A 14,036-nucleotide genomic window follows, 5' to 3' on the forward strand; every position below is an offset into this window, starting at 1 on the left:
ATTACTCAGTAACCTTGAAAAAAACTGGTAGTTCTGTTGACTGGAAAGACCTATCACTCACCAAGTAAGAACACTGACTTGCAATAGTTAAAACATTAAAATGAAAGGTATAAAAACAAAATATTCCAAAGAAGAATATTTCAATTATTTATGATAATAGAAAATCATTGGCATATAAGGCACTGGAATATTGATCAGTCAGTGATGCCAAGGTCATCTTTGAAATTGAATGACAAACAACAAAGGAAATCATAATTCAAAAGCTTGGTAGTTTTATTTTCCCAAATTAACATTATATTAATCTCATTAATTTGGTCACACCACTAGCAATTTATATTGCCTAAGTATATGTACATAAGTGCATTCTAATGACAATTTGCCGGAGCTGTTTACTTTGTAGCCTTTTCCAAACATTTTCATAGGAAAATTGTACCACTTTATTAGAAATATATTATGAAAATTTCATACGATTCAGATGAAAAATAATGACATTATTAAACACTGAATTTGTACATGAGTGCATAATGTCCTGGTGTCTAACCTATTTCTTTCTTTTAACTGTCAAGTGTTAAAACCATCTCTAATAATCTTCAGCATTAACAAGATTTTCAAATTAGCTGCTGTGGTACCAGATGTCAGCTTGATGCCATTTTTATTTAGGATCAACCAGACCTCATAAGAAATCTTTTAGTGAAAACTCTATGTTGACATGTTCATCCATGCTGCAGGAGCAGCAATAACCACATTTTCAAGATGGCCACTATGGTGGCCATATTGAATGTCCAAGCAGCAAGATTTTCATGTAGGACCAACTAAACTATGGGATGAATGTGCCTGTAAAGTTTCATGGCAATCCTCTAAGTAAGTTAGGATGAGTAACAGATGAACGACAATGGACAACAGACCATCTCATAAGCTCTTTTGGTCAAAGACCATTGAGCTAAACCCACCAGCAACAGTATGCCTGGATTGCATAGTTTAATCTTGCTTAAAAAGTCTTACAGTACTCCGGACAGAAACAAAAATGAACAAGTGAAAAATTAAGAAGTGTGACAGTATGAAGGTGAAGGAGGGTTGAAGTGAAGTAAAAAAAACTATTCATTCACATATGTATACTGCTTTAAAATGTCAATAAATCTCTGCTGTACAAATGTTTTTGTATGAACTGCATCATTATGCTCGTGTCGTCGTTAGAAATTAAAGATTCTAATGCTGCACATTTATTGTATAATGTTTTAACAAAATGCCCATTTGACCATCATCAAATAAAAGTCTATTCCAAATAGTGGTAATCAAAACAATATATAATCATTTCAGAGAATATTTAACAGCAGGATTTTTATCACAGCTTTGCAAATAGTAAATATATATATTTGTTCCTTATTTATTTCCTTGTAGGTTTCTCAAGAGTCTCCATGTCAAAACCTCTATATTCTGTTCATCCTAATCAAGAAATAAAGTTGCTTTATTTGAAGGTGACCCTAAAGATACTTGTGCAAATGTCTGGTAATTTCTGTGGTACATTTCATTGCCTCGTTTTTGGATTAAACCAATTACGATCAGTGATATTCCACTCCAATTAAATCTGTTTTATATAGCTACTTTACCTCATAAAATGACACATGCAAAGTACATGTATCAGAAATTATGTAATGTGCTATGATTTTAATTACTGATTGTCATTAGAACAGATGCAAATGTGACCAATTACTAATGACTTATAATAGGATCTGTGTGTGCCTTATGGGCCCTAGTGATGAATATGCTGCATATTTTGACCCTATGAGATGTCTAATCACACGTTTAAAACCTATTATAAAAAATGCACCACGTTACACTGTTCTGCATTCAGTAGTGTCCAAGAAACTGAACTCAAAGAAGCATGAAATGTAGGTTACTGTGACTTAGTTCTGTCTGAAGGCATAACCCTCTTCATGATGCATTAACATATGAAGTTGCATGGTTCTGCAGGCAATAGTGTCTGAGAAAGCTAAATGCAAAGGTTAATGCAGTTCACTAGATTGTGAAATATAGGTCACTTTGATCAAGTTTTAAATGAAGGGTGTAATACTCTTCATGAAACATTTACAAAGAGACCTACAACTCTAAAAACAACTGCATATGAGAAAATTGTGGCCCTGAGAAACTGAGCTTAACAAAAACAGCTGATACCTAAACCACATAAAACCAGGTCACACTGACCTTATTTTCACTGATGGCTGTAACACTCCTCATAAAACATTTATGTACCATGTCATGTGACTCTGCAAGCTGTAGTATCTGAGGAAATTACCTAAATGCAAACCCTAACCATAGTAATAGTGCCAGACAGACATATGGATAGATTGATGGAAAACAGACTTGGTGATAAATGGCATGAATCCATAAATGCACAAGTGAATTTGATTTGCAACCTGGCCAAAAAGTAATGCTAAACATTTACCATTTATTCAATTATTACTGATTTTGTTTCACCTGATCCTTGTTCCTGGAACTGAAGAACCAACATCACAATATACTCAAAGTTTTCAGTATTGTATATCATTATGACACAGCCTTGTGAGAACATCTCTCAGTACAAGATGACCTCACTTATATTTTTCAGGGCACACATCACTTTTATACTTCCCTTGTATTTTGTACAACATTATGACTGTCTTGATGGAACATCATTTATTATGACAGCCTTGTTGAAACATCCCTCTTGTGACACAACCTTCTTGGAATATCCCTCATTTTGACAGCCTTCTTGGAACATCCCTCATTCAGATATAGACTTCTTGAAACATCCCTCATTCTTGAAACATGTTTCACTATGACAACCTTGTTGGAACATCCCTCATTATGACACAGCCTTGTTGAAACATGCCTAATTGTGACATAGCCTTTTTAAAACATCCCTCACTTTTACACAGCCTTCTTGAAACTACCCTCAATGTGATACAGCCTTGTTGAAACATTACTCATTATGATACAATCTTGATGGAACATCCCACATTATGACACAGCCTTATTGGAACATCCCTCACTGTTACACAGCCTTCTTGAAACATCCCTCAATGTGACACAGCCTTGTTGAAACATTACTCATTATCATACAATCTTGTTGGAACATCCCTCATTATGACACAGCCTTGTTGGAACATCACTCACTGTGAGTAAGCCTTCTTGAAACACCCCTCAATTGGACACAGCCTTGTTGAAACATTACTCATTATGATACAATCTTGTTGGAACATCACTCATTATGACAAAGCCTTGTTGAAACATCCCTCATTATGACACAGCCTTGTTGAAACATCCCTCAATGTGACACAGATTATTGAAAGATCCCTCATTGTGACACAGCCTTGTTGAAACATCCCTCATTATGACAGTCTTCTTGAAACATCCCTCATTATGACAGTCTTGGAACAACCCTCATTATGAAAGTGTTCTTGGAACATCCCTAATCATCACAGTCTTCTTGGAACACCCCTCATTATGACACAATATTGTTGGAACATTCCTCATTATCACACAGCCTTCTTGGAATATCCCTCATTATGACAGTCTTCTTAGAACACCCCTCATTACGACACAACCTTGCTGAAACATCCCTCATTACGACACAACCTTGCTGAAACATCCCTCATTATGGCACACCTTGTTTAAACATGCCTCACTGTGATACAGCCTTGTTGAAACATCCCTCATTATGACACAGCCTTGTTGGAACATCCCTCATTATCACACAGCCATCTTGGAACATCCCTCATTATGGCAGTCTTCTTGGAACATCCCTCATTATGAAACAATCTTGTTGGAACATCCCTCATTATGACAATCTTGCTGGAATATCCCTCATTATCATACAATCTTGCTGGAAGATCCTTCTGTGTTAGGTGTAAGTGGCTCAGGATACACCACTTATATGACTCCAATGAAAACCATTACTGAGAGGGAGAGCTGTACTGTTACTGTATAAAGGTAAATTAAAAGGGTTGAATATGTTTAAGTACAAAATTTAAATTCCACTTAAAGCTCAAAATCCACAAAATCAAATATATATGTACCCGGAGTTCATCTACATTATGTTGCTGAAACAAAACAAGCGATAAGGAAAATCAAAGCTAAAAAAATATTAAGTCTCCTCTGTTTGCATCACATCTATTCTAGGATATGCAATTGCAGGTATAGTAGTGTAACAACACATTGTATTGTAAACTATCTCCCAAACTTTTTATATCATGTTGATTTTACTTGTATTTCTATATCCTGCTAAAAATTCTTTCTAAAAAAATGCAAAATTAATATGAAGTCTCTGGATTTAAAAAATGGCATCCAGTGTGGGTTACAAGCTCAGCAAATTGGATGTAAGGTCATCTCATTAAAGTGGATCCAAATCATTAATGAACTCATCCAAGATCTTAATGATATAAGCATATATTCCAATTATGATCTAATCTGGATAAGAAATACAGCCTTCAAAGTGGTAATAAGCCTTGCCAATCTGATGAAAGTTTATCCCATTAATATGAGTGGATCTCACACATTATCAAACTCATCTGAGATCTTATCAATATCCACAAAGATATATATATCCACACATAGTATATTTTGATAAAATCAAAACTGGATCAGAAATCTGGCCTCCAAAATGGTAACTAGGTCAGCCAATCAGATGCAAGATTATCTCAATAATATGCATGGATCTCACACATTATCAAACTCATCTGGGATCTTGTTGTTGTTGTTGTGGGGTTTAACACCATTTTTCAGCACATGATAGACTATGCATGGCAGCCAGTATTAAGGGTGAAGGAAGAACCTGGGAAGAACCACCGACCCACAAGAAGCTACTGGCAAGCTTTCTCACGTACCCACATTGGCCGAATCCTAGACTTGAACCCACGCAGACATAGGTCATCTGGGATCTTATCAATATCCACAAAGATATATATATCCACGTACACTATATTCTTTGTTTGATCAGAAATTGGGCCTCTAGGGTTGTAAAGATCAGCCAATCTGATGCAAGATTATCTCGTTAATATTCACAGATCTTGCTCATTATCCAACTTGTCCTAAGGATCCTAAGAGATATTTATTACCCCTTGATGAATCTCTCAAGTAAACACAAAGTTCAACAACACTGAAAAGAATCTCACCAACAGATCTGCAATGTACTTTTGAAAATTAACACAAGTCCCATGCAACATGACAGACCAATAAATGAGCTGACAGATACTGTGACCCCTCTGTTCTGCCTTAAATGGAGTGAAACCTTTCAAGACCAAGTTCCCTCAGGATCAAATCTAATTCTGTTGGTTTTGAGGGCTTTTTATTTCATGGCAGTTCAGTTTTCACATAAGAATGTGATGTGAACAGGTGCCCTTTCATATAAAAACATGTGTTTATATGGGTTTACAAAACATTTGAAACAAATCAGTTTTTAAAACACATCTTACATGGTTAGGATTTTATAACACTTGTATGTGTTTTTATGTTGGACTTATTTTATTCATTGTGGCTTTAGACTCTTCAAAATCCTTTCCACTCATGCTCTGATTAAGTTCTAGATTCATTTTAGTGTAAAAGTGGCATTTGGGACCAGAAGTTTTGTTTGGTTTCTAAAGAGGGGTTTCTGTTTACTGAATTAAAGTTTATTGAAACTAATTTTTTTGTTTTGTGGGGTTTCACACCATTTTTCAGGACATTAATGGTTATACATAGCTGCCAGTATATTTGGTGGAGGAAGAACCAAAGAAAGAACTGCGACCCAAAGAAAGCTACTGGCAAGCTTTCTTACATACCCATGCTGGCCAAACCAAGAAACAAATTCACACAGGCCCCTTATTAAAATTAAAGATGGAAAACTTTAAGGCTATATAAAATCACTAATTTTCCCAGAAATTTGGTTTAACGAGAGAAACAACTGCTCATATGAAGATCCAAAATGAATAAATGTAAGCTAGATCTATTTTTGTTAATTTTGCAACTTATCAGCCTATGACTTTGGTGATGTGACTACAATGAGTGTTCCCTGGAATCTTTTGTCTCACTTGCACCCATATGCTTGTAAGTATATCCTCTGTATCTGACTTACACAACATTACCTACCATGATGCATGAGTAGGCAAGATAAAAACTTGTCACATAATGGTGCATGCCCCCCCCACTCAACAGTAAGATTATCCCAATGTTTCAGTTGAATAAACCAACAGATATAAAAAATATGTGACTTTCTACAATTTTTACAGTCATACAACAAATTTTCTGTTTAAAGAGGTTCAAGGGGAAATCCTAACATACCAGTGGTTAAAACATACTGTCCCATAGTCTCAACTGAATTCAGCATCAAATTTAGAAGATTAAGGTGATTTTCAATAATATCAATGCAAAACTTAAAACATTGTCCACCATGATGATTTGGCAAAGGAGAATAGCGTTACAGGAACTCATTACACATCATGTTCTATAGCCTTTAGTTATATTATCAAAAAATGTTCACTGGTACAGCAAATAATACCCATGATACTTAACTTTTTAAAACTGTTAATGCAAAACTTTAACTTTGTTGACAATAAGATGTCCCTCACCACCACAGGCAGAAAAGTGATTACTACATCTCATCATGCAGAAGCATGTTAGAAAAATATCCTCCTTACACAAAATGTATCTATGCTACCAGGTCTTCTTTGTTGTTCATAGCCTTGCTTTCACTCTTTAGTCTATGATGCAATGTCACAAGGACCAGGTCTGTTATGCATTCTGACATAGTGGTTGGCAAAGTGTAGGTTTCTCCAAGCTGCGACCGAATGAGTGGCAAATGGGGACGGAGCTTGTCATGCCAGCTGACAGCTGGTGTATCCTGACATTTGGCAGTCAATTCAGACCTCATTTTCCATATAAGAGAAATGAATGTGTCAAAATTATTTGAATTACTGGTATGAATGTTGGCTGTTACTGGCAAAACTTCACCACTGCTTGCGGATTCATGCTGATGATTAGGTATATCTGTTCTTGGCTTTTTTCCCAATCTGCTTTCCCTGATACAGTTTTTGCTGTCTGTTCCTACATTTGGGCTAATTCTATTAAAATCACTGGTTTGCCTATCATGAGTCAAAGGCCTTCTGTGTTTAGATAGCCTGGGACTCTGAACAGGTCCCAGACTGGAGAATCGTTTCATGTCTGATCCAAGTTGTCTCCCTTGACATAACTGTACTGATACTGCACTATTTTCCTCTCTGTTCCAAGCATCTTGATGAAAGTGATCTCTTGCTGACATTACAGTAAAACCAGACTGGTTCTGTTCACTAGCTCTTTGTGAAAAACTGTCAGGTATTAAGTCTGAGTGGTTACTATCTGAATCATCAAGACTAACAGCAGTAATTTCCAGAGAACCACAAGGATCTATGTTCATTTGTTGACTAATTTGTCTATCCTGAGAATTTTCAACCTCCCTTGCTCTTTGTGAATCAGTTGCACCACCAGAGTTTCTGTTTTCATTAAAATTAAGTGCATAGTTTGTCAGAATGTTACTTATATCACTTTTGTTTCTTGATTTTTCTTCTTGACTGGTTACAGGTTCAAGGGAACTCTCACCTCTACTACCTGTGGTTACTGTCTCTTCATCGTTGTGCTTCTTAAGATGTTTTCGAAGCAGGTTAGCTACTGCCATTTTGAAATCAAGAAAACTTTTAAAACCCCCTTGTTCAGGTGAAGCAAATATTTTAAGTCTCAGTTCTACTGCCCAGCCATCGGTTCTCTCAAATATTGTTGAAATTGCTGAAGATAGTTGCCCCTCCTCACTAAAAATATATTTTTTGTAAGTTTCATCGTCAATCAAACAATAAGGTCGAACTATTGGATCAATCACTGCTAGCTGCTCTACTGTCCAATTCAGAAAATAGCCACATCTTTTTCGGTCACGAATAATTGCTACTTTATCACTGATGGACATATTCAATGAATCAAGTTCTGGAAAAATTAACAACGATGGATCTCTGTGGTTATGCCCTGATGCAATACTAAAGTCTTCATCATCTTCTTCAATCTTGATCATCAGGAAATCATTTGCTGTTATATCTCCACGGTCTGGATCTACCACAGGTACATTATTATCTAGAGAAACTAGACCCAACTCAGAGCCTGTGGTTGAAGATGACTCTGGTACTGATAAAATGCTGTAAGTTTCTGTAGCAGTAGGTTGAGGATAGCTAAAGGTCCGTCGTCTACTGATTCCATGAGCACTTTTGACTCTCCTGACGGCTAAAGATTTTGCTGTTGATATTTTTGCACTGTACAAACGAGCTCTCTGAGCATCATACAACTCACTGTATGTCCGCCACAGTTCCGTAGCATGCAGCTTGGCTTCACCCAAACCTGTAATAAGGCAAAATTTTAACAAACATAAGCGGTTACAGTCAAATCATGTCAAAATTTTATCATACGGCATACGTAAACATATCTAAAATACGACTGCTTGAATGAAAGTAATAAAATGCCAAATCTCATTTAAACATTCAATGTCACAGACAAAAGTTGTCTGAAGAAACAGTAAAACCTGTATTGGGATGCCTATGCTACGAGCGACCACCTGTCATTTATGACCCACAATTGTCATACCTGGATCGCTTTTATTATATAAATGCACTGTCATCACTGACAACATGCAAAACATGACCAGCATCCATGATTTTCTGGCAAAAGCTGCATTTCAACATTACTATGAATGACCATTTCACAAAAACAAATGACCACTTCTGAAGTATATTTAAGCTGTTGAAACCAGTCTACCATCTCCCATGACCACTAAGGAGTATCTGCCAGGTGCGGATTATTGTACAACAACAACTGCTATGCATGACCGCATCACAAAAGAAATGAATACCACTGGCCCGTATATAATCCTCTGAAGCCACAACTGTTTATAAGTATGTGTTTTTGCTATATGTATATAAAAAAGTCAAGTCTGGCTACTGGTTTCTAGAATTTATATGTGATGCCGGTATCCATTGCATGATACAGCCCACAAAGCATAAACCAAACAAAAGTACATGTCACTAACTGCCACTGTGGTGCCAAAGTCTTGTAAATCCCTATTATGATTAACCATTGCTTATTTAGAAGGCGCCATCACAGGTGTACATGGTCTATCCAAAGGTCTGTACTGCCCATTTATCTTTATGTTGTTGTTGTTGTAAGGTTTAACGCCATTTTCCAGCACAAGATAGGTTATATATGGTGGCCAGCATAACTGGTGGAGGAAGAACCGGGGAAAACCCTGGAAAGAACCACTGACCCACAAGAAACTACTGGCAAGCTTTCTCACATATCCACACTGGCCAAGCCCGAGACTCGAACTTACACAGACAGAGGTGAGATAGCAGTAATTCGTAACAGTGAGTGCTTTAGACCGCTCAGCCACTCGGGACCCCTATATTTTTGTGAAGAACCACAAAACCCTGATATGCCACCTATGAGCACTCCTTTGAGAGGGCTTCACTGTATCAGTCAAATATATTGTTTGTCTTTGGAGTCAATCATGAATGTCTGATGAGAAGGTCTTCATCCTTGTCCACAGTAAGTGATTATTTAATCCAGACTTGACTGTAAATGATTTTTTTGTTGAATTTTTTTAATGTTATTAAAATCCAAGACATTTTCAGTGTTGTAGGCCTCTTAAGCCGCTTATTATTGAATTAATGTCTTTATATCAAGTTAATCTCTTTACATCATCTGCGAATTGAGCATCTTGGTTTGGACTTTAATAAATTTATTTTGTTTCTGGATGGGTTAATTCTGTCTTTGATTCAATTCATTGGTAAATATTCCATATTTACCTAAAGCCTCATGAATAAATTAATTGTCCAGCTTTTATGTTACAATTCAAGCAAGTCTGAAATTTATACAAAGTTAACTTATAGACAAGATAAATATTACCTTATTAGTTTTGAAATTCATATGCTACTATACATGTACACATGATCTTCATGGACAACTTTAAATGTTTCACATATATATCTTTATTGCTAAACAAACGTACTTTGAGAAAGTAAATTTTTAAGTAAATTATCTTTCTTCAAGAACACTTAACCGATCACATTATGTTAGGAATATTAGCCTGCTACCTTGCAAATCCAGCCCTATTAAAAGACAATTGTCTTATCCTGCCTATTTCAAATTGACAAATTTGGCAGTAACTCTTGCCCAATACCTCTCCTTAGCACCACCTGGTGTCGCTAGTTTTTAGCTGGGTGAGATGCTAATGATTATGCTTGCATGGTGGGGTGGACTGACTGACGGAGAGACCATTCCGTGTGAAAGTCTTGACCTAGCATGCATAGAGTGTCAGCCAAGACATTGATTCTGCTTGGAATGTGTCTGATTTGTATGTTGATGTTGAGATTGTTGCACCAATGTATAAACTGCAAAATCAGAACACACAGGTCAGGTGATTTGGTGCCCCCGTTTGAAGAGATAGGACACCACAACCGAGTTGTTGGACATAAGGAGAACAGTTTTTCCTGAGAGCAGATCTTCCCTTAAGTGAAAGGCTTTGATGACAGCCTTCATATCAAGGCTGTTGATGTGCAAAGGCCCATGTGCTGCTGACAGTAGTGAAATCCGGCATCAGGTGGGCACCCCAATCCTATGCACTGGCATCGGTTCATACTGTGATTTCTGCTTGGGGATTCTCCGGTGGGATTTCCATAGTCAACCAACCTGGAATGCTCCACTGATGCAGGAATTATCAAATCTCATGTGTTATCATGATTATTTATCAAGGGGACTTGAAAATGGGTACCACTATGCAAAAATGTCAGCTGTAAGGGGTGCATAAAAAGAAGGCTGAGTACAATCAGGTCTGCTGCCACACCACTGAGTGCCAAGAACTCTCTCTCACTAGAATCCAAATCCTGTTGGAAATGGACTCCACAAGTTCAATAATTCTGGTTATGCAAACACGAGGAAGCCGCATACAAATGATCAAAGTTCTGGGATGGTCAGAGGTCTGACTTCTTCCCAGTTCACTAAAATGCCTAGATACTCTAAAAGAGAAAGTAGATTGTTCCTGCCTTGGAGTAGGATAGAACTTACCATGTGTTTCTGTAGAATGTCATCCAGGTATGCTGCCATTGATGTAGATGATGTCAACTGAACAGGGAGGTGACACAGTCCCATCAGATTAGGCCTAAATTGGCCACAGCCATCAAGGCATTGGCCATAGTATGGTGAGCTGTTTGGTCAACAACTCATGTGATCCTGGCTGTCAGGTCCCTCACGTGGCTATTGTTGGATTGTCCAGATCCTTGTCTGGGTCAGCTTGTAGCTCTGCATAAGTCATGCCAGGCACTGATGACTCTGGTCAGTCATGTTTAGCAATGTCACGAGCATTCCCTTCAGGGTAGGCAGTGATTAATTGAAAGTCCAACATAGCCATCACTACTGGCTAATGTAAATGGTGTGTGGTCGGTCTGGCTGCTGATGGCATATATGACGATCTGGCAATCAATGGTACTGCCCACTCCAAAGGCCTGGCTGAACAGAGAGATTTCTGATTGAAATCTCTGGTATATTAGTGCTGCGATGCCAACGGCACAGCTAGATGGATGGATCAATCACTAAGATCTCTGTATGATCTATTTGGCTGGACCATTTCAAAGAAAAGGTCCCCCTGCTGAGATGGCTGGACTGCCGGTGTAGGGACAGCTGGTAACAGTATAACATTAATAAGAGTTGGATCCAATGGATCTGGCATGAAAGCCATGCACCCCGATTTATGGGCCTGAAGGCCATGCCTGGACATTGCTGGCAGACTTACACCCACTGAGCTGCCTAAAATTGGGAAAAATTCCCCAATAAGTCAGTATCACCAACAAAGAACAATAGGTTGTTTTCCTTGATTTATTTCATCTTTTCTTCCTTTCAATTCCTAATTTACAATTGCTTTGAACGTGCATTTCATGCATTTAGTAAGTATTTCTTCTGAAATGGCACGAGAAAACAAAGCAAAGATTATGTAATTAGGATGTGACTAACCAGTAAAATGGTAGCCCAGACTTCCACTGACCATGTATTCCAGATACTGCATACCAAAAACTGTGTATACTTAATATAAACAAAACAAGAGTCATGGTAGACTTCCATGCTCTGAAGCTGCATATATAGCATTTAAATTACATTCTAATGAAATGACACAGAAACAAAAAATTAAAGTTGAAACTAGTAGTAGAAATTACTAAGTTGCTAAAACGCTGTCATAACTAACACATAAGTGAAAGTATTGCACCAGAAACCTATAGCCCTGTTATAAACTAACTAATAAATTAAACCACAATTCTAAGTTTATTGACTAAACCAAAATTCTATCAAAATATCATTAAATACAAATAAACAAAGCATAAATATAAAGCAGCACATTAAAATTTCAATAATAAGGGCTCCATAAAGTATGGAGTAAGCGAACAAAGTCAAAAACATGCTAACTCAGAATGACCTTGTATAAGGTCAATGATATAGTGGTGACACGAGTGGATGTTGAAATAAGAAGTCCTGAAAGGTGACAAAATCATTCAGAATGAGCAGAAATTGTAAAATAATGCATACAACCTGTAGCAGATCGCTAAATCTGTACAATAAATCCAAAAGGGCCAATAGGAACACAAAAATGGCTTGATTGTTGGAGGAAGAACTGTACAATGCGTGCCCTGTACAACAGCAAAGCTAAAACCTAGTCACACCTGGTGGTGTCAAGGGGAGGTATTAGACAAGATTTACTTCCCTTTGTAGTTGACAGACAGGATAAGATGATTTTCATCTTTAAGTAGAGCAGGATTTGTGAGGTAGCAGGCTAATATTCCTAATGTAATGTGATTGGGGAACGTATTTGAAGGAGAAAATTTGATTGCAATATTTTGATAAGAACTAAGAAAAACTTATAAAATGCGTGTACAGCAATTGTGAATATACTGTCTTCTTAAACCTGCTGCATTTTGACCTTGAAAAACAGGAATCTTGCACCAACTGAGAGACCACATTTGGTTGGCAAAATGGGTGGTCAAACAAGACAGGTTTTACTGTAGTGCAACTCACATGTTAACCAATGCAGATCAGTAATATAGTAACATTCACAAGACCAAAATGTTCTGATTTCTAAGCAAGAGTCCCTTAAAGGGTCCTAATGCTCTAATGAGTAAAAACAATTTCCAGGAATTCAAAATAAGCTGCAATGATACACATAGTGGATTTCCACTAAATACCATTTTTATTTAGGACAAAGTAGACATCATTAGAAGTGAAGTCTTTTGGTAAAAACCACATGCCAGGAGTAGTAACAATGACATTTTTAAGACTGTCATTGTAGCAACCATATTGGATGTATGACTAGCACTTTTTTCATTTTGGACCAAAAATGGCATCATAAGAAATCTCTTACTAAAAAACCCATACTGAAACAGCCACCCATTTAGAAGAGAGGAGATATTCAAGCTTTGAATTTCCATTTAGACAGAGTGGCAATAACAAGACTTTCAAGATGGCAGTTGTAGAGGCCATATTGGGTTTCAAAGTGGCATGATTTTCATTTAAGACCAACTGGAGATCATAAGAAGTCTTCAAGCAGAGTTGCAATAACAAGATTTTTAAGATGGCTGCCATGGAATCATTGTACAGAGGTCATCTGTGCACAAAAAGCCAAATTTGCCTATTCCCATGGGTGTGGGCGGCTACAACTGACACGTTTGACTGTGTACCCACTGTATTGACTCTACCCTGATACCATAAATTTTGCCACAATCCTGGTTATCAAATTTTATGAAGGCTGAGGGCTAAGAGTTATGATTTTTATTATTTTATCTCAGCTCTTTCTGCTTAACAGCATCTACACTAATTCATATTGACTGATTTAGCCTGCTGTAGACATCCCCTACTTTCCTAGTGTCATATGACAAAAACACAAATGTTATAGAGATGTGAACAAAACTTGTCCCACAATCATAACCTAATTTGGTCTGTATACTGCAAATCACTTCATACAAGTCCCCACAATG

General features: G+C 37.2%; 1 protein-coding gene across 1 annotated transcript in view; it reads right to left on the reverse strand.

Annotated features, from left to right (window-relative positions):
- Positions 1-255: 255 nt before the first annotated feature.
- LOC149772935 (uncharacterized) overlaps positions 256-14,036 on the reverse strand; it is a 33,641-nt gene continuing 19,860 nt past the window's right edge. Inside the window, exons 4-5 of the mRNA XM_089947086.1 lie at positions 6,651-8,367; positions 256-3,959 (exon numbers count right to left, since the gene is read on the reverse strand). Coding sequence (XP_089803212.1) covers positions 6,662-8,367 — 1,706 coding nt within the window. The 3' untranslated portion in view covers positions 256-3,959; positions 6,651-6,661. The remainder of the gene's footprint in view (positions 3,960-6,650; positions 8,368-14,036) is intronic.

This window comes from Sinohyriopsis cumingii, unplaced genomic scaffold (assembly GCF_028554795.1).
Source record: "Sinohyriopsis cumingii isolate HCF-2022 unplaced genomic scaffold, ASM2855479v2 utg000958l, whole genome shotgun sequence".
NCBI lineage: Eukaryota > Metazoa > Mollusca > Bivalvia > Unionida > Unionidae > Sinohyriopsis > Sinohyriopsis cumingii.